The sequence below is a fragment of the Medicago truncatula genome, chromosome 4 (genome assembly GCF_003473485.1).
Source record: "Medicago truncatula cultivar Jemalong A17 chromosome 4, MtrunA17r5.0-ANR, whole genome shotgun sequence".
NCBI classification, from domain to species: domain Eukaryota; kingdom Viridiplantae; phylum Streptophyta; class Magnoliopsida; order Fabales; family Fabaceae; genus Medicago; species Medicago truncatula.
This window is the reverse complement of record NC_053045.1, coordinates 3767458-3789529: the sequence shown is the minus strand read 5'-3', so window position 1 is coordinate 3789529 and position 22072 is coordinate 3767458. Positions and strand designations below refer to the sequence as shown.

Genomic DNA, 22072 nt, shown 5'->3' with positions numbered 1-22072 from the left:
TTTTTGGTGGACTTCAGCTCACCAGGTTCAGAAAAGACTTTAAAGTTCAATGTAATATTAACAGAGGTATTTATATATCATTTATTAAATATTTTACTTACGAATTAGTCAATTTCTTATTAACTTAGTCAACTTTTATTGGCAAAAAAGAAGTTTTTATTAAAGGATAGAGAAAAATGTTGATAATTACATGTGAAGTTTTCAAATAATCTCATTTGGGAAAGCAAACTATGATATGTATAAATTGATTGCTACTAAGTACTAACATACACTCAAAAGCTATAGAAAAAAACTACTGCAATGTAATGTCAAAAGATAGAATCAATATCTCATAAATCCTGGATGTCAAAGTCTTGAATCCAGCGTTTCAGGATTGGCATGGAAATTATGCAATGAAATCAGGATTGTTTTAAAGTTAACTCTTTTTTATACTAAAAAATTATGTGAGTTGGGTCCTAGAGGTCACACGAGTAAGCATCAAGACTCAAAATATTAATAGAGATACTTGCAGATTATCCATCAATGAGATCTTTATATCGATAACAAGAGTTAAACTTACGCATTCACATAATATGAATCAATTTTTTATTAGTTGTATCTAGGTGGTGGAATTTCAAAGTTATCTCATTCGTGGTGTATTTTGCATATAAATATAAATTACTAAGAAAAGTAGTGATTTATTTAATGTCTCCATTTTATGTCTAAATGTTCATAATTTTTATTATATGGATATGCTTAACTCTGATTTATCATGCTATAAATAGTATTAGTTAAAGTGTATTTAGAAAGAACAAAAAATAATGAATATATAGTAGTTTTGAAATGAACTTATAGTATTCAAAGTTTTTTTTTTTTTTTTAAAATGTTTATATTTAAGGATAAAGCTATTGTACCTAGTTCGGTTTTGACAAATAAAATAAAATTACTAAGTTTGAAAATTCATCAAAGTGGATATATATGTACCTAGTACGATAGTCATCATGAACATATATGTTTTGAATATTTTTCCTGTCCTTTGGAGACAGACTGAGTTGTCTACAAGTTCATTGACCTCTTCATTTCCTCTACTTCAAGGAGAATCCCAAAGTTTAGAGAGCAAGAATATTTTCCTTAAGAGTTGGGAAAAACTCATATTTTTCAAAAACAAAGTTCACAACTCATTAGGCCTGAACCCAACATGTTTAGGTCAAGCAAATTATGAAGTGAGACCTTTTAAAATAAGAAAAAGTGACATAAATTATACACTTAACAATACTAAATGGTAGAATTGTTAATTTTGTATTTTACAAATGTGATAAAAGTTAAAGTTTGACATATAGTGTTCATCTAATCATCTATGTCATATACACACAGAGATAGAGGAGCAGTCTGAGGAGGAGAAAGAGAGAATGTGGGGGAGAGAGTAATTAAGTAGGAAAAAATTTGTTGAGTAAAAAGATTTTGAAATTTTGTACTAGTCCTCATCCCTTAATTTGTCTAGTCCTGCAATTATATTTTAAATCAAACATAGAACAATTACTCATGTTGTACAGTCTCTTACTTGTTTTACAAGTCATCATACCAAAACTTAACATTTAAGCTAATACAATGGCAAAATTTCATGTTAAAGAGGTAATTTCTTTATCTTTTCATTCACCAAAAATGTTTCTATAACTCATTCAACAAATGGAAATCTATCCCTATACCTCATCCATATGATCCTATTCAGCTCATTTAGACTATTTCTTGTGCAAGAAGTGCAATCTCAATTTCCTGCAGTGACTTCCCTTTTGTTTCCAGAACATATTTCTTCACAAAAATCACAGCTAACAAAGAAAATGAACCAAAAATACTATACAAGAGTTGTGCTCCCATTTGTTCCAGCATGCGCAAAAATAATAGCCCCACAAAGAAGTTTATCACCTGTTAAAAAAAATGTTAACGAAAAGAGCCAAATGAAAATGACATTGATAAACCTGGAATGCCAAAACTTATTTTTCAAGCACGTAAAATTTATTTGATGCAACTGAATATTACATCAAGAGAAGAGATTTCAAGTAATTCTAACTACTGAAAAATCAGAACTCAAATTGCAATTCATACTTTGCGGTCGGGACGTTGACATTGACACCAAACATGACACTAACACATATACAACATAATAATTAAGGAAATGTAAGTGATTAAGGAAGTTGTAAACACATGTGTCGGTGTCATATCAGTGTCGGACACCAGACACACTTTCAATTTGAAGTGTTGGTGCTACGTAAAAAATATGTTAAAATATCTAGAAAGTATCTCATGTTCTTTCATAAATATGTTGGATTATCTCTTATAACTGATTTCCATAAAAACCATGATTTTTTTTCCTTATTTAATTAAAAGAAGTCTAATATTTAGCATAAATGAGGATTTTTACTTTGTCTTACATAAAGATACATTATATCATTCACATCAGTTCGACTTAAATGCACATACCACTGAAATATTTAAGCAGAAATTCAGTTTTAAAACTCAATATTTGATAGACTTTGCTGAGATGTATGACTGCGACAAAACCAAAACAGTGGCCAAAGTGGTTGACTTCGGCCTAATCTTGTACTAACTATAGTAATGCTATTTTTTTTTATAGATTATTCAAATTGCACTCCCCGTGGCAAGATCCTTGACAACACAGTGAGAATGGGAAAATGTCACTTTAATAGTAGTCTGTGAATAGAGACAGAATTATTAGAAAGTTAAGGATAATAATGGTTATTTTAAAGTGTTAAGAAGATTGGTGGTCAATTTCAGTCAATCCGGTTATAGAGGCATGGGATCCAATTGCAACAGTTATGTGTGTTATTAGAGAATGCGGCATATGATGAAAGAAGCGAGGGACAAAGGGCCGTGTGATCATAAGCACCAGGGTCAATTAACCAGAGATGGACTAGTAGTTGCAGTTAACATTCCCAAGATCACAACGCAGCAATGTTACTGATTTCACAGCTTAGCAAGGTGATCCCAACAGAACTAGGACTAGGACTAAACACCGCTTAGGACTAGGACTAAACATCTAGAGTGTCGATAAATGCGAGTTGCCCACTATCAAAGATCTCAACAGGAAGCATCAAATACTAATGAATGCCAAAAAAAAAACAATTACCCAATGCACAGCCAAGCATATTGCCATTGCCTTGGCTCTGATCTTGCCAGGTAATATTTCGGACATGAGGAGACAAGGAACTGGACCAGCACCAAGAGCAAATGATAGCACATACCTGCATTACATATTCCACTTTACATTTAGAACACATATTATTAAACATGAGCACTCAAGTATGTAGAGATCTTCGAAGTTATTTGGCAGTGCAAAGAAGGAACCAATGCCTTTCAAATTCATAAGCAAGGTCTCCAAATGCAAGTTAAAGTTTTCTAACCACTTACAGCAACATGCCACCTACGGATAGATACATTGCTCCAAACCCAGATGCATAAGAACTTGCAGCAATGGCTTGTAGACCCATTGTTACTGCCTATATAAGAAAATGAGTAAAAGTCGGATAATATAATTGGATAGAAAACAAACTCTTGAACAATCTAGTTTGAATTTAATAACATGTCTGATGAAATTTATGCAAGTAACTTTCAAGTTTAAAATTATTAACTCAGAAAAGTTATTATTTTCATTTTTCTTTCTTACCATGCCTAAAAAGCTACCAAGGAGAAGCACTTTCCTTCCAAGTTTATCCATCAGAATCATTGAAATAACTGAACCTGAAGTGGCGTACACAACAAAATTGAGACAAATATACAACAATTTACAGATTAACCTAGAAAAAAACACAAAGGAGTTAAGCCAGCGGCAATTACCCAATAAATTGCATATTCCTACACATGTGTTTCCAATCTTTGATGATACACCAAAGCTTTCAAAGGTAGCTGAAGAGAAATAGAACACAGCATTTATGCCGGACAGTTGCTGCAAAGCAAAAAGCGCAGATCCAATGAACATCACTGCAAAATGCATTTAGTGGTTTAGAAACCCGAATTAGACAACTATATACTTTCAAAAAGAATTTGTTATAAAGGATGACATGATTAAGCAATTGACTAGAAGATACAACGATATACTGTCCACAAAAAATATTTCAAAAATTCGAAGAAAAAAATTATGATATATACCTCTGGCATGGCAGCCAAACAATATTTCTGAGAGCTTCATTGTGCCGGACTCATCACCTCTGTCAGACTTTGTCAGTTCACTCATCGCAGGTTTCACATGTAGTCCTCCCAAGAGCTTCTCAAATTCAGCCTCAGCTTCAACGGTTCTTCCTTTCTGTGCAAAGCGAAAAATAGGAAAAATAGATATATAACGAAGGATTTATTAATAGTAATTTTAACGGATTTAATCATTGTGGGAGGGCAACTAAGAAATACAAAAAAGAGGTAGCTAGTGTTAGAATAAAACATAAGGACAAATTAGTAAATGGACAGTTAAAGGGAATTAACTACATAATAAGTAGGGGGCTGCAAGAGGAGAGCGAGATCATTCAAATGGTTGTTCTAGAGAAATGGGAGACCAGAACTATAATTTATAGTTCTGGTCTCCCATAAATTTCTCTAGAAGCGAGATCATTCAAAGTGTAACCATTAAGTGGATAGAGAAATGGTTGTTCTAGAAGTGGAAACCATTGGAGGAGAGTCTTCTCTCCTTTTATCTGGATTCCTAATAATTTGTCCAACTTGCTGCCTTAAGGCAGGGACCTATCTTATATATCCTTCATTTAGCTTATTTCTATCTTATGTGGAACTAACCACTCAAACTTGAACGCAAGGGGAAAGGAAGATTGTTCGAATTTGTAAACATTGAGTGAATAGTTAATTCGCTCTGTTGTAGAAGGGAAAACCCTTGGAAGAGAGTCTACTCTCCTATTCTTATTCTTTCAATAAAGTTGTATTCTTTCTTTTCATTTCTATCTATGACTTGTCCAATTATTTTCACTCGGTTCCTAACAGTATCAATCATAACGGAAAGAGAGAATATCCTTTAAATTCACTAAGGAGAAGAAACAACATAGATGAACACAAGTCACCTAGCAATAAAGCCTTTCAATAGCCTCGCATCAGGAAAATATAGTCCGTAGAAATTGAAGAAATCAAAAATAGGTTAAACAAAAAATAAATAATAAATAAATAAATAAACAAGAGAACTTGACCAACTATAGGCTCTATTGCCGATCTTTTTAGTTTATATATCATCACAACGATCAAGTTCATATTTATATATCTATAAGCCACTATCGGGAAAACATTTTTATCATACTTCATTCCACACAATCAATTAGCCACCAACAAAGAGTCCAAAATAAATGCATTCGATTTACCAATAATAGTCAGTACTTAATAATTTACATGGAGATTTGACCTTGAAAAGCCAATGAGGACTCTCTGCACAGATCTCCATGAAAAGAGCAAGTGCAGCAGCAGGGATGACAGATATCCAAAAACAAATCCGCCACCTGAGCACAAAATTTACACATCAGATGCTTACTCTCTACAAATAATATCAGTTGGGTAAAAAGTACTACCTCCGTTCCTTTTTAAGTATTATTTAAGGCGCTGTTTTACACAAATCAAAGAAACCAATAAGTTTTGTTGTTTATTTGTATCTATTTCTCGCTCTGCAATAAATAATTAAGGGTGATATTGACAAAACAACATGTGATGTTGAAATGAACTTTGAAAATGACAAATAGATAGAAACAAAAACTTTCGGAAAAAAACAACGACAGTTAAAAAGAAACGGAGGGATTAACTTGGAAAAATGGAATTGATACATAATGCTGCTGATAAAGTAAAGATATGATATGATCATGAATTTCATCAAGCCAATTTGACATTCCATACCAACCAACTATTTCTTTTGAAGGGATTCCTATAAAGAGAGAACCCATGATTCCAAGACATGTTGCAATCTGAGTTAAGCCCCCATAAGTACCCCGTACAGCTGGAGGTGAGACCTATTAATGCAAGTGGAGCTTACGATTATTAACTGAAAATACTTCTATTCATAAACAAAGTGACCTCGTACTGTAGAAGAAGAAAAAACATTTGTAGCACCAACACTTCAGATTGAACAAGGGTTCGTTGTCTGACATGGACACATGTGGTTACATTCAAATATTTCACTTTCTCAAATTATTGCCGGTGTCGTGTTTAGCATTGGTGTCGATGATTCACAGAAGAAGAAAAAACAATATTGATGATATGATCTACTATACATACCTCAGCCACATAAAGAGCTGCAACAGGCGGGCCAAGTCCCAGTCCAGTACCAACAAAAAACCTTCCCAAAAGCATGCCCCAGAGAGATTTTGATGTTGCACTGCAAGAAGTTTCGAGTAATAAGTGTATAGTTGTATGCATTTATTTATTTTGATGACTCTTTTCTTTCCTTCATGTTTGACCTCTTTTCCATTTTTTCTTGCATTATCTTTTTGTTTTATACAAGAAGCCAATAATTGAAAACAATTAGAAAGGGAACATGGACATCATAAATATGAAAGAGAATGTGTTAGAAAGGGGCATGTTATTTTTTATAACGATGGGGATGATTAGAGTTGTAAAGTGATTTCTCAGTCTTTTTATACTTTTCCTGATTTGTTCGAAGTTATAGTTAATATTTATGTCTACCAAAAGCGGCTTGAAAAACAAAATTTGAATTCAAGACAAACCAAAGTAGATTGATTTTGATGCTTCATGTGCATTTTTTAAAGAGTGTTAAAACATGAAATTTGTTTCAAATCTACATTTTTACGCTTAATGCTGCACTAAATTCATAATTGTTAAATATCACCTGTACAGACACAGACCTATAAGGAATTATGCAGTTCATACCTCATTATTGCTCCAATGATCATAGGCAAAGCACACAGCTGGAAACTTCTTCTACGCCCAACCCCATCTGCAATCCACCCACTGAAAGAAGATCCAATAAAAGCACCTCCTAAACATATACTTACTACAAGACCTTCATAAACATACACATAAAAGGAAGTGGATGAATATTTATATTTATATGCAAAACTTTAGAGATTAATGTTTGTCAGAAAATTAAGATGAAGTACCTTCAGCCAATGTATCCCCACTAAAGCCGAGATCTATAGAAATGCTCTCTAAGGTTTCATTGACTACTCTGTGTTGCCGATGGTGACAAGAAAATTAGATGATTTCATACAAGGACAAGAAGATGAAAGAGTGTGAAGCTTTGGTGAAGTGTATCATACCCAATATGGTAGCCATATAAGAATGAGGAAATCGAGGCCACTATTACATGTCGCAAAGAGCGCCGCCAACAAGGTTTGGCACTCTGTACACGCACTGAAGATATGAAAAAGGAAATTATATTGTTAGTTCTATCATATCTACCAACCAACAATGAACTTCTGTCATATCTACACTATGTGAACATTCTTTTTTTTTTTTTGAACAAGTGAACATTTTTAAATATACAAGGCATGACTGACCATGTATTCTAAGGTATACTACACAAATTTTTCTTTCAATTCCAAGCCAAATTTTACAAGCTCAATAATGAAATGGTTTGTCAAAATGTTTATTCAAATTATACGCGTAAACTATTGAATTCAATGAAAGGAAGTCTTGATGCAACAATCAGTGTTACTGCAATGTGATTAGAAAGTCCAGTAATTCTCATATCGGACCTAACTCATCCTTACAAAATGGACTGATAAGTTGAGGGGTCCCACTTTATAAATTCATTTCAAACATTATATCTATAACTATTCATCCTGGGACTTGGGTTTTTTTCCCAATACACCCCCTCAATCCCCTAACAATATCGGGCTTGGTGTGTTGCGTTGCGTCGATATAAATGGTTGGTGATGGATAGGCTTTGATATTATATGAGATTTTTATATTGGGGTTAACTCATCCTTACAAAATTGGTTTGTAAGGTGAGGGGTGTCACTCTTGCCTTTAGTCTATATAAATCAGTACCCCCTACCCCACCCAAAAAAAAATGTCAACAAAGAAATTCATGAACCAAACATGCATAACATATGATTATGCAATTAATATACTATAATTGAATACCAATGCAATATAACCCTTGTAAAAGTGGGCATTTCCATTTCTTCCTCAAATATTCAGTCTCACACACACACTACTATCAACTTCTATAGTGCATTAAATATAATTGAAAACTAATAGAATCACTCAAACATAAAATGAATAAATCCCAAAACAGCAAGGTACCTAGATTATCATCTTTACTATCATGCACAATTAATAATTCCCTTGATGCGACTCGTTGTCTTCCTCGCATCGCGAAACAATAAAATCCTTATACAAACCTCACAACAGATTACCTTTCAACAAATTCCTGCACCAGAACAACAACAAAATCAAAGTTGCAAACTTTTTCTCAGATCTAACATGCCCACAACTCCATTTTCCAAAAAGATTACTTTTTTCCATCCACATTATTGTTTCAAAAAATGGGCTGGACATAAATATCAACATTATTTCATTATTTTCAAAAAAGTGATTTTGAAGAAAATTACAAAAATTTCAAAGTTAAAAAAAATAACAAACAAATGAAATCTTACATTGAATTAGAAAAATAAAGTAAGAGAGAAATGAAAGAACGTGTACCTTGTTATTGATGATGTTGTAAAATGAAGATGAAGATTTAGAAATGCAGAAATTAGAATAAAATGATGATGTAAAAGAATGAATGAGAGTGAAGTGTAAAATTTGATGATGGCAGTTGAAGAAGAAGAAGGAGGCACGTGTCAGTTGTATGTTACACAATCTTGGTCAATATTGTACTAAAGTTTCCATGGATTTCGTTCTTACGCAACAACTTAATTAAACTTCAAGTAAAGTGTTTTATTTTGTTTTTTTTATAAGCAAGTAAACTGTTTATTAATAGCTATACTTTTTTTGATAAAATTATTAATTCCTATACTATACTTATAAGTTAATTTGTCAAAATAAATCAGTGTTACTAAGTTTTTTGAGGTACAAAGTACAATGATGTCGGTAAGATTTAGATTAATTGATAATGTCGAAATTTTTATTTTATATGTGTATTACGCAATGATATTATTGCACAATTCAGATGTACTGTTTGTGTAAACTTTTTCATGCATCATTCAATCAAATATCACTATGCAAATATTGGTGAAATATTTTAAAAATTAATACGATAAAGTGGCATGTAATTTAATTATACTTTTTATATAGGGTTGTGCCCAACTAAATATTTTTTTATGTATTATTTAAAAAAAATATTTCTCATGTATAAATTGGTTTTATGTTATCAACATTGGATGCGTGTGGAGTCATGATTATTGCCTCTCAAGGCAGAAATGTACGTGATAATGTGATTCATGAATCTACTATTTGTGATTTTTTGTAGATGTATTGTGTTGTTGTTGTTTTAAAAAAAACAAATAAACACTTAATATATTTATTATAGAAGCGTCACTTTTCGTGTGCCAACCTATGTTACTAACTCTACGAATAAGAGCAATTTTTGTGTGGACATAACAATTTGAACACGTTTTTTGTTCATACATTAAAAAATGCATATTATATAATTATTTAAAATACATATTATTTAATTATTATTTTTCTTTTTTGTGTGAACAAAAGATGCGTTTACATCCCTTAAAAAAATTTGTTCACATTAGAATTATTCCTACAATCCATGTTATTCTTTTGCCACATTAGTTTTAAGGTTGACGTGTTGATCTCTATATTATTATTTTTCCAAATAAGATTAATAAGATTGTTGTTATACCCTCGTTATTACGTCAAAACTATTTGATTTTTCTTTTTTACAAAACGTCAAAACTATTTGATGCCCACTAAAATTCTCTTATATGGGATAGCACTTGTGTAGGTCAATACTAAATACCTATGGAGATATTTGTACTCAATATTCATCTCCAAATGCGGGAGATGGGAGCATTAAGACCATTGGAAATGGACACACACAAAACAAAAACAAACAAAAAAATTGAAAAAATTAAATGATGTTGATGTGGCTATATAATTTTTGTCTAATTTTGTTAATTTCATGTAACTAAGCCTCAATAATATTAATTTGGGGTTGTGCCCATGAAAGCCTTTCTCATATGACCGAAATGTTATTGTTGGATATTGTGTTCAGTCCAGGTACAACTCTACATTTGATAGTTTTTCTTATTAAATTAAAAAAGATTTAGATGAGTCGAGTCTTAAGGCTCGTTTTAGAAAACGCTAACATGAATACTTACATAAATACCAACAAAATTCTCGCGCCTGCAGCGAGAGTTCAATCCACCACCCCCTTGTGAGGCACGATTCGTCTCTTTACTAATTGAACCAAGTTTTGTTGACTCCAATAATAGTTTGAAAGATTAAATTAAATCAAGTTTAGGTAGAAGCCTAAAATGTATAAATTTGCAGTACGGTCTAACCTTTCTTTTAAAAATGTAATCTCTAATAATCTAATCAGCATGAGGTCGCATACAAAGTTATCTCACTATTAAGGTAAGCTGATTTCATAAACTTAACTTCGTTAAGTCAAGGTTCAGTGGTAGAAAGAAAGTTTGCTATATAGTAGTGAGTAGTGACAGATTTAGTAAGCAAAACAAATTTAACAATCAACTTAAGAGTTTAGATTAAAATCATTTTCAACTTTTGTACACAAAATTAACACAATGGACTTAAGCTTCAGTTCATTTATGTACTTGCACTGTAATTTGACATAGGAGTGAACTTTTTGTCGCTGATAATCTGCACTTAAAATCACATTCTGGAGTAAAATTTCAGCAGCACATCTTACTGGCCCAAGATATCTGAAGTTGATTTGTTCAGGATTTGGAAAAGTTCTTCCCTGTATCAATAACATACTCAAGTAAAGTTGCTTGCATATTACTGACTGCAATATAAGCTAACAAACTCTTGAAAAGTACCAGTGAGTGAACTTAAAATCACTGTAAGTCTCATTCTGAGGTGGCTAATCACTATTAACAACTTATCGCGTGTTTATTTTATACAACATGTGAGGCAAATGGAACGATTGCACAATCATTCCAATGCAACTGTTTCCAAACCAACCTAGGGGAATCTTCTGGTTTGGAATCAATTATGAGGCCTCCAAATGTTTGGTTGTGAAAATAGTGTGAAAACTGAGAAGATAGAAATAAGGGAAAAATATAGTGGATTTGATATACTGTTTAGAAAGAGAGTGTAAAGAGATAAAAGCTAATATTTTTCGTAAACACAAAGATACCCTTGGCAAAAAACTATTTATTCTTCTCTCTTCTCAATTTCTCATGCAACCATTGAGAAGAAGTGCGGTACTTCTCGCTTTATCTATTCTCTAATTCTTTTGTATCTCTCTCAAACCAATCAAAGGGTTCAAAGGATCGATCAGGTGAGTAATAGGTTTCTTTTCTGTAATTATTATGGCTATGGTTATACACTAATCCTTGATACTAACTTTCTTTTTCTTTCCTCACTTCAATTATGAAGTCAAAGTCTTAATATAATTTTGTGATGTGGCTCACATCAGACAAACTGGAAATCAAGAAAGTGATATAAATGCTTACCGGTCAGGCTTGAATAAGAGATAGCGATAGGTGAACCACTGAAACAGAAAAAGAAATTAAAGTTACATGTCAGTTCATGTTGCCAAATAAATCAATCAAGTCATCAAGTCCCTCTTGCAAAAACAAAAACATAGTCGGTAACTCAATGTATTCTTAGATGAATGCACGCAATTTATTATAGTTTCTCTATTTTTTGGAACAGGGGAAAATTATGCAGTTGAGAATGCTCACAAGTGAGATTTATTTGGCTATAGTTTAAATGAAGAATACAATTTAGTACAGACATTCTGACATACAAGTATTAAAAAATATATATGGTGCATTTATTCCTCATGAGTTTACACAAAACTTACCACTGAGAAAAGTATTCCAATCAGTTCCAACGAAATTGGGATAACTGGCAATTTGTCAATGGCCTATATACAAAATATCACAGAAAAAATCAAAATCAGAATGGAAGAGGGATAAAATTAAAGATCGTTTTTTTCACGAAAAAAAGGTACAGCCATAATAGCTATATTTACAAAGGAAAGAATGAATGTCACCAATGTCGGTTCTCGAGAGTTTTCTTGGTTGGAAGTTTATTATTTGACCTTGAAATACTCGGTTCAAAGCTAACACTGGGAATTTCACTAACACAGTTTTACATTAGGGTTTCTATGGGAGTTGGGGGAAACTAAAAGAGAAGGGTATGGAGTAGTGGTGTATCCAGGATCCTTAATCAGTGGAAGCAAAATATATAAACTAGATTCAGTGAGTTCAAAATATATAATTAAAAAAAAAATGAGATTAAGTGTAAGGCTAGCCATAAGCTCTTCCCTTTCCCCTTATAAACCTATGTCCCAAACATAACCTTAACGTTCGGTTAATATTCTACAATGTCGAATTCAGTTCCAAAATAGTGCAAGATTGGTGAAGATTACCGCTATCAAATTTGTTGATGCCCAAAGTGCTACTACAGCTGCAAAGCCCAAACCAAATAGTCCTAACCGGTCCTCAGGTTTATCCCACTGTTAGAACATCAACAAACAAAAAACAAACAGAAACTTGGGTAATATTCAGTCTCTTTCTTAAAAGGAGACGAGAACAATGGGAGTGGTAGGAGAAAAGAAACTCACAACATTCTGAACAGACTTGAAAACAGTAAGTGAAGTTGAAGATTCAGAACTTTCTCCAGAAGCCTTCACAACAAATGGAACGTTACTCCGTCTCCCTGTGATTGAAAATCAGGAATCAGAAACATATAGGAGATATAAACATTTGTAGTACACACCAGCAGAAAGTAAAAGTAATCAAATCAATGGTGTAAGCCACTGAAGTTCAAAAATGAGCATTCTACACATGAAAATCATATTTCAAATTCAAATGCAACATTTTTAATTGGAGTCAAACTAGTGCATTGCTCACCAACTGTGCAAAACTTCAGGGAGCATATATCATGGCAGAAAGCCATTTGAATTTTTTTTATGTATAGTTAGTTCAAGCACTAAGGGGGAGCCTTGGCGCGGCAGTAAAGTTGTTGTCATGTGACTGAAAAGTCACGAGTTCAAGTCTGGAAACCTCTTGTGTAAAAACCATGGTAAGGCTGTGTGCAATACACCAAATGCTAGGACCCCTTCCCGGACCCTGCATATGTGGGAGCTTTGTGCACGGGACTGCCATTTTTTAGTTAGTTCAAGCACTCAGACGAGCTTGCATGTGCAGGGCATATTTTTTTTGGTGGTGTCCGGGGTTCGAATCCCAGACCTTGCATATATTATGCATTTCCCTACCAACTGATCACGAGGATATATATCACTACTTAAACAAAAACCTATGAAGCACCCACTAACACAAACACAGACATAACACCGATAATAATTAAGAAAATTGAAGTAATTAAATGTTGCCGCATGTGTAGGTTTTTGACACCGAACACACATTCAATCTGAAGTGTCAGTGCTACAACCCCGTGTTAAACAATGTCATACTTTCAATTATTGTCACAGATATATGAAATGAATATTGAAGATTTTACACAATTATTTACACAATAAAACAAGTTTCATAAGAAATTCAACTTTGAGACATAATAAAAACAAAAGCAAAGAAAAAGAACAAACCCAGAAAGGGTTACCTGGAGGAAGAGAAGAAACAGAGAAATTTTGGAAGTTCCCTGGAAATGAGTTTCTACCATGAAGCAACAATGGTGGTGGCAAGCTTGCAATAATGGAAGCCATTTAAGTCAATGATATAAGCAGAATCTGGAAGAAATAATAATAATGATGATAATATTCAGCATAATCTATAACAATATAATTAATAAATTTATATAATAAAGAGCAAATTTTAGTCAATGATATAATCAGATATTACCAAGAATTAAAAGGAATAATCTAAAATTAAATTAAGGAAAGAAATAAAACAATACCTTTGGGTTGCTCTACTGCTGGAAATGATGAGTGAGGTTGTAAGTGAGAACAAAAGCTTCAAATCCAAAGAATGTGAACCACAAAAAATAAAATAAATTGATGTTTATTTATTATTTATTTATTTGTTTGTTATTTGACCTTTTGTGCTTTCCTATTTTTTTTTTCATCACAAAGAGAAGTGAAGAGGCACCAATTGAGTGGAATAATAGGAAAATGTTGGTATGGTTAGGATTATTTGGGCACAATTTTTAGACACTTATTATCAAAAATGCATCCCGTTTAACTATTTTAAAGATATATATGATGTAATTTTCTCACTTTTTAACTTTTTTTAAATATGTGAATGTGTTTGGATATTGTATTTACATAGCGCTGTGACCATTCGACATTTTGGAGGATCGATCTGATATTATCACCCAAATATTTTTTCCTCTGTGGAGATTTTTGTTTTAAAAAATCTTCAATTTAAATCCCTAAACAACTATTCACTCTATAATTTAGTCTTTAAACTACATAAATATAATAAAAATTCCTTAAAGTATATGTAATTTGTAGATTTGGTAACTAAAACATATGAAAATCCTCGATTTAGTTATTAACATCTTAATATCATGGACTAATTAACTATTTTATGAATTTGAGAGACTAAATTATATTTATATAATTTATAGACTAACTTGTTGGTTTTTTCTATTTTTTATTTTTTTGAAGAACAAAAATAAAATATACCAACAAAAAATCTTTTCCGACATAAGGGGTGTGTTTGATTTGCTAAAAACCGAATGATGTAACATGACAACTTCAATTGTACAACGTTTGATTCGTAAATCTGTTTTAGGGGCAGGACAAACTTGAGGCAAGGGACATGACAAAAAAGTAAATTTATTTTCCATCACTAAACCATATCACAACTTTTTGTCCAACATTCAAGTTGTCTAAAATACCAAAATAGTCTTTTGTTCGCAAAAAAACCTTATAAAAACAAAAATTATTCAATATCATAAATTTTGTCATGTGCTAATTTATATTGGTTTTTTTTTTTTTGTTGTTGAGAGAAATCTATCTTGGGTTATGTTGTTGTGTTTTGTGCCATTCTGTGCATCAAACGCACCCATGGAGTTCAAAGATGGGATTCAAGGTGCTACAAAGGTCGTAGTACAAAAACAACGAATCAATAAAGAGAATGATTCAAATGTAATTTCCCCAACATCTTCTTCCCCCGTCCAACATTTGTTCTAAAACCCATATCATTGTGAAGCATTTGAAATACCTCTGGACGATTTCTTCCTAAATTGTGAAGCCTATGAAGACTAATTCTTGTAACATTTTGATATCTCTTTGTAAAGTTACTCATCATTATAGTGGAATGGAGAGCTGTCTCTCCCCCAGACTAGGCCAGTATTAGACCGAACTGGGTAAACAAATTTCGTGTACTCTCTTTCTCTCGTTGTTTTCTACTTTTATTTGTGTTTATAACTATCACCCACGTTGTTTTGGTTGCTTGATTAATTTGATTCGCACATCAAGTTTTATTGGTGTGATTTTTTAACGAATTCAACACAATTGGTGTCCACTGTGGGGCAATGATCAAATCGATAATTAAGTTCCATAGGTTCGAAGTGGGATAGTGAGAAGTTTACCGGATATAACGATTTGGGGTTATTGAAGGTAAAAGTGGAAGCAGTGTTTATACAACAAAAGTGTGAGAAAATTTTGATGGGTGAAGGTGTGTTACCGGTCACCAGGTCACAAGCGAAGAAGACTGAGATGTTGGACAAGGCCAGTGCCATTGTCTTGTGCCTCAGAGATAAAGTTTTGAGAGATGTAGTGAAGGAACCAACCGCGACATCGATGTGGTCAAAGTTGGAGTCTTTATATATGACAAAGTCTTTGGATCATCGCCAACTTTTAAAGCAACAACTCTACTCATTCAAGATGGTGGAGACAAAGTCCATCATGGAGCAACTTACAGAGTTCAAAAATATTCCTGATTATTTGGAGAACATTGAGGATGCAGGTGCTTTGGTGGGGTCTTGTTTGGGAGAATGAAGAAGGTGATGTTTCTCACCTTGGGAATAATGCCTTACAACGCGGTGATCGTCTGAAGAGACGTTAAACACTCAACATCAGCATGGAGAGGCGGTAGTAAGAATACTCATGGTGTAGAATTGTGGAACTACTTAAAATTCCTAGTGTACTTGGATGCAAGGATGATCTTCAAGAAGGCAGAAGGCATTCCGACGGTTGAAGAGGTTATGGTGTAGACTCGTGGAACTACCTACAATTTCTAGTGTAGTTGGATGCAAGGATGATCGTCAAGAAGGCGGAAGGCCTTCAGATGGCTTAAGAGGTTATGGTGTAGACTTGTGGAACTACCTAAAATTCCTAGTGTAGTTGGATGCAAGGATGATCTTCAAGAAGTCGGAAGGCATTCCGATGGTTGAAGAGGTTATGGTGTAGACTTGTGGAACTACCAAAAATTCCTAGTGTATTTCGATGCAAGGATGGTCTTAAGAAGGAAGAATGCATTCTGATGGTTGAAGAGGTTATGGTGTAGACTTATGGAACTACCTAAAATTCCTAGTGTAGTTGGATGCAAGGATTGTCTTCAAGAAGGCGGAAGACATTCCGATGGTTGAAGAGATTGGGTGGAAGCTTTTGGTGTGAAACCCTAAATCCTAAAAATAATTACTACTATTATTTAATTAAAAATAGAGTTTGATTCGCAGTGAAGAGTGTCAACTAATTTTTTTTTTCTTTCTCATAATATAAGAATTCTTCCACAAGATTTAGGATATCACATTACCTCATAACAAAGATAATTCACATTTCACTTCTTTAAAAATTATAACATCGAATCATGTGCTTTTGAAAATACTTTCTTTTACATCATAGAAAATAGTTTTCTTATACAAAGCTAAATAAGTAAGAATATCCCTTTCCTAGTGTCACTGTCAAAGCAGAGCTTTTCCCCAAATTAACAGACAATATAAGACAAGTCTTCATGGAAGACATGTACTTGACTCCAATACTCATAACCTATACAACTACGGTTTCGCAACCGCAGGGCCAAGCCAGCAAACACAAACAACGAAGGGTGAGTTTCGAGAACATGTAATAGTATAAAATAAATGAGAAGAACACGTAAACAATTAAGTCAAAGTCATATGACATCACAAACATAATATTTAGAAACTTGAAAAATATACTATATCAACTCAATCCACATTAATAAAAAATATCATTACATCATAAGAACTAAAACCTTCACAAACACAATGTCACAATTCAATTCCAAAATAGTCACAAAACATATAGTCACCAATAACCATCTTCATAAGAACATCAACATATAATCACCTTCATTATCTCACACAATTACACTTATTCACCAAATACATATCATCATCAAATTTTATGCATATGGACGTAGTACTAAGACCTATATGAATGTGGTACCACACCTATCATCACCAAGTTGCCAGAGATATGTTACTGGACTTTTCATCACCAAATTGCCAGAGATATGTTAATGGCTTTTTCATCACCATTTTTCCTAGACTCAATTCAAGTATGCATGCATGAGACCGACTCGTCTAGTAAATACACATCATCAATACATCACCTATTAATGCAAGATTACCCATAACTATGCAAAACACATCACGACAAAAACAAGAACATTACCATAGTTAAACGTCACCATTTTCATCACCAAATATAAATATAAATTATCATCACCATAATTAAACATCATTATTTTCATCACCATTATAAAATGGACATCATCATCTCTCATCGTATTTATTTATATACATTTATATAAAATCAATCGTCATCACTCTTCGTCACATGCATATGGTCCCCCATCACTACTCTCTATCAAGCTGATTATATCACCACATTATCTCCTCTTTAACCCAACCCTTAATCATGACTCATTCCTACGTCAACATCCCTTTATTTTATTTTATTTTATTTTATTTTATAACCAAAAGAACATTGATCAGGTCCTTCGAACACGCGCAGAGGGGTATAAATCAATGATAATTGAGAAGGTAATGGTCAAGGTAATTTGCTTGGTCTTAATGTATATAACACGGGCAACTTAAAGTAGAAAGAACTAAATCCTATTTCAATCATTCTTTTCTCTTGGCATCATAGTTCCAAGTGCACTAGATAAGGACAATATACTGGTCTTGCAACACTATATCTAAAGTGCAATTATATCAAGACAATATTCCCTAAATCTCCAATTTATGAAACTCTGTCATCTCCAAATAATTGTGGCAAATCAAGCATGAGCACACACAAAATTTATCGATGACATCAAATACCATATTGACATAATTTAAATCAAACAACACCTTAATAAATAATGTTTCTAAATCTTCTTTTAACCTCACACTTCTAAATTTGGACATTAATTAATTATTCTCTCAAAAGGCTTCCACCGTCGCGGCAAGCCCAGATGAACTTTGAGAAATACGGCTTTCCTGTTCATCTCAGTTTATTTACGCTATGATCTCGAACTCTTCTCTCTCACCCCATACCTGAATTGACGGCGGCTACAGTTCCGAATAGTCTAACAACGAGTGTCTATTTTTCGCCGGTATAGCAACTAAAGGCCTTTGCTTGCTTGCAATTTGATGTTGCTCAGGCTATTTCGTCATATTGTATGGGTGATTTTCTCCTTCCACCTTGTGTGATGAGAGTGAACGAATAATGAATTCATTTTATTGGGGTTCTAAGAAGAATTTTTGTGGAGGAATTAATTGGATGAGATGGGCTAAACTTACTTTCCACAAAAGTTTAGGGGAACTTTTCCAAAACATTGTAGCTTTCAACTTATCTATACTCAGTAAACAAGGTTGGAAACGACTCAATGATTCTACTTACTTGTCTTCTTAAAGCCAAATACTTCCCTCGAAGGGATTTTTTCGATGCAACTATTGGTCACAACTCACAATCCAAGCTTTACATGGAGGAGTATTTGGAGTTCCCAAAACCTTATCACTTTAAGTTATAGATGGAAGATTGGCGATGGTTCCCAAATTAATGTCTTCCTACGCATTCCCGCTTGTTAGAAAAGGGTCTCCTAATCAATGATAACTGTGTGCATTGTGAACAACTGGCTAAAACACACATCCACAATTTTTTTTTGTGCCATTGTGAATGTTGTCAGCAACTTATTTACAGTCACAAATGCTTCAGCCATTAAAGATTTGCCCCTCCATGCATGTAACTTTCATGATACTCGCGTATGGAATCACTCTGTAAACGGTAACTACACTGTCAAATCAGCCTACATGTTATGCATGTCATTGCAAGAAGAAATTTCCTCATCTTCTGACACCACTTCTCGTAATTGGAATGGATTATGGAAACAACAAAAATTATAAACAATTTTTCACTTGTTAGGTTCATTAAATAAAATGTGTTGTTAACGTGTGTCTCAATCACTTTTAAAATATTTCAAAACAAACCAAGTTGCTTGGGCTCCAGTGGCAAGGAGCTCCTTCCAAGGACGTACCTAGGGAATACCGAGTTCAATTCCCAGGGAGAACAACACTTGGCCAGTGCGCATGCCTCTACGCACGAGTCGGATTAGTCGCTCACCTTAGGTGTCGGAAACCGGTGAGAAAGCCAAAAAAAAATAAAAAATAAAAACAAGTAATTAATTTTTTAAAAGTCAAATATTTTGATTTTCAGACCTTTTATGCGGAATTTGATCATATGACTGAATTTCAATTATAACTTTTTTATCTGTCTCTTTATGTTTAATTACTAACATACTTTTTGGCATTTTATTAGCTTGGTTGCTGGTTTAAGAAGTCATCAAGAAGCATTTCAGATGCTTCATTCATGGAAGAGGAAAACGATGTTGGAGATATTACACAGGATAGAAGGAGAATGGAAAATCCTAAAGCAAGATCAATTGTTTTGTTTCTGCGTTTGATTACATGTATGCCTGAAGGATTAATTCTGCTGCCATCATAGTCTGAATATGTATTTGGTTATTTTAAATTGCAATGGAATAACGTGAATTCATAAAAAGAATCACATTTTGTAGCTTCCCGACTACATAAATACAGTGAGAATGCTGAACTAGTCTTGACCATAATGAGAATGCTGATAAATGCAGTGAGGTCTGACACTAGTTTCGACCATAATTGATGTCATCTTTGAACTAGAAAGTGTCTATTTGTGAAACATCATGCTAGCAGCCTTTTGCAATTTACAAATGCACACAAACCATGTCTCTGATCATAAATTGATTGCCAAATCCATGACACTGATAATACTTTCTGTGATAGCAAAACTTTTGATCATAAATTCATAATTGATCAAATCATTATAGCAGTACAACTTAATCATCCATAGAACAAAGTTAAATGAGCAAGATAAGTTAAATTGACCCTTGAACTACAATTCTGCTGCATGAATCGGAGCTGGTCATACAATCAACCATGCCGTCCGTTTTCTTCTCTGACGATCTCCTCACTAGTTCCTTTCATTACTTCCTGTGAAATCACTTCTTCGTTTCAAATGTGTAAGTAATCCTTGGAACACTCTCATTTCCGATCCCAATTTCATGAAATTCTATCTCAAGAAATCAAAATCACAAAATCCACAATTCAAACTAATCTCTGAGAACCACAAAACAATCAAAGGAGTTGACCCTGACGGTAGGGACGATCTCTATGAGGAAGATTACAGTATCATTCCATATCCTATATCTCGTTTACTTGATAACCCTTCGTTTACCCTTGTCGCTGATTCTCACTCTCTATTGAATCAAAATCATTACAATATTGTTGGTTCGTGCAATGGATTAACTTGTTTGGCTGATTCTTGCCGTCGTCATTCCACTGATACTCATGTAGAGTACTGGCTCCGATTCTGGAACCCTGCCACCCGGAAAATATCTCAAAAAATGGGGTATTTTCGTGATTCTGCCTAGTACCTTTACTTATGCATCCTAGATAAATTGTCAGACAAAGAAGCTTGTGATGTTATTCTCAGCTGAGAGCCTGAGAGGTTAACATACATTGATTTCATTTACCTCAACATTTTGTTACAAATATGAGTCCATTTGTCTGGTTGCGTTGAGCGGATATTAGATTAGATATTGTTCTTGGTCTGATTAGGTATACAATTATGCTGATTTTGTTTGAAGCACGTGTTTCACTTCACAGCGCCTTACAAATTGTTGATTGTAATGTTATTGTTTTGACTCTGCTTTATTCAGATGTTTCATTCATGAAGGAGGAAAAGAATAAGATGTTAGGGATATTACAAAAGATAGAAGGTGAAAGGAAAATTGAAAAGCAAAATCAATTGTTCTGATTTTGATTACATGTATGCATAAAGGACTAATCCTCCTGCCCAAATAGTTAATTTATGTTGTTGATAAAAAGGAAATGAGTGTTTCTGGATTAAGAGTTGAAGGCAAACAACATGGAGGGATGTGAGTTAATGGGAAAGAACTTGTTAAAGGTTGATCAATTGCTTATGGAGTTACTATCATGGAATTCGTTTTGATGCTGTCAAAGTAAAAGAATTGGTTACAATAAACTGGCTTATCACCAATAATTTGATTTTGTAAGCTTAAATTAAATTGTGAAATCTTGTTATATAACTCTCAGTTTTGGCATTTTGAAGTGAATACTCTTTATGGCATTTTGAAGTTCCCTGTATCAGCAATTCACCATATGTTACATTATTTTCCAGGAATGAAACAAGTGTCTGGTTCAATATTACTCTACATGGCTTAACTGCTGGACTCACATCGCATTCATTCACAAGGAAATTTAGTGATGACATTCGAGACTGATAAGTAAATCGAAAGATTGAAAAACGACAACAAAATGAAGATGAAACTATTCATCGATACCTTCCCGTGTATCCAAAAGTAATTCACAAGAGAATTCATGCAAAGGCGAAAGAACATGTTGGTCCATTATCCCCCTGCAGATGTCATGTAAATGTATCAGTGATTGGAGCGTGCTCAACTGTATTTCATCGTTTATCTCACTTGGTTAAAGCGATTTTGCTCATGTGGGTCTGCGG

The 22072-nt window shown here is 33.5% G+C and overlaps 2 protein-coding genes across 4 annotated transcripts; both read right to left on the bottom strand.

Annotated features, from left to right (window-relative positions):
• Window positions 1-1460: 1460 nt before the first annotated feature.
• Window positions 1461-8840, bottom strand: LOC25491410 (probable plastidic glucose transporter 3). Of its 2 annotated transcripts, XM_013599313.2 has the most exons (14): window positions 8638-8840; window positions 8239-8365; window positions 7248-7341; window positions 7089-7156; window positions 6859-6991; window positions 6247-6346; window positions 5869-5981; window positions 5387-5480; window positions 4144-4297; window positions 3832-3975; window positions 3662-3735; window positions 3406-3494; window positions 3125-3239; window positions 1461-1902 (listed from the first exon to the last, which is right to left on the bottom strand). In XM_013599313.2, the coding sequence occupies exons 2-14, from the start codon at window positions 8306-8308 to the stop codon at window positions 1714-1716; spliced, it is 1437 nt and encodes a 478-aa protein (XP_013454767.1). In that variant the 5' UTR covers window positions 8309-8365; window positions 8638-8840; the 3' UTR covers window positions 1461-1713. The 2 variants fall into 2 exon arrangements, with proteins under 2 accessions (XP_013454767.1, XP_039689687.1); XM_039833753.1 differs by lacking the exons at window positions 7248-7341; window positions 8239-8365; window positions 8638-8840 and having other exon boundaries at window positions 6859-6939.
• A 1728-nt stretch (window positions 8841-10568) lies between these two features.
• Window positions 10569-14153, bottom strand: LOC25491409 (protein CURVATURE THYLAKOID 1C, chloroplastic). Of its 2 annotated transcripts, none has more exons than XM_013599312.3 (7): window positions 13999-14153; window positions 13705-13831; window positions 12707-12801; window positions 12512-12598; window positions 11942-12004; window positions 11589-11626; window positions 10569-10870 (listed from the first exon to the last, which is right to left on the bottom strand). In XM_013599312.3, exons 2-7 carry the CDS (start codon window positions 13805-13807, stop codon window positions 10816-10818), a joined length of 441 nt encoding a protein of 146 aa, XP_013454766.1. In that variant the 5' UTR covers window positions 13808-13831; window positions 13999-14153; the 3' UTR covers window positions 10569-10815. The 2 variants fall into 2 exon arrangements, with proteins under 2 accessions (XP_013454766.1, XP_024637029.1); XM_024781261.2 differs by lacking the exon at window positions 13999-14153 and adding an exon at window positions 13944-13966 and having other exon boundaries at window positions 10612-10870.
• Window positions 14154-22072: the final 7919 nt, after the last annotated feature.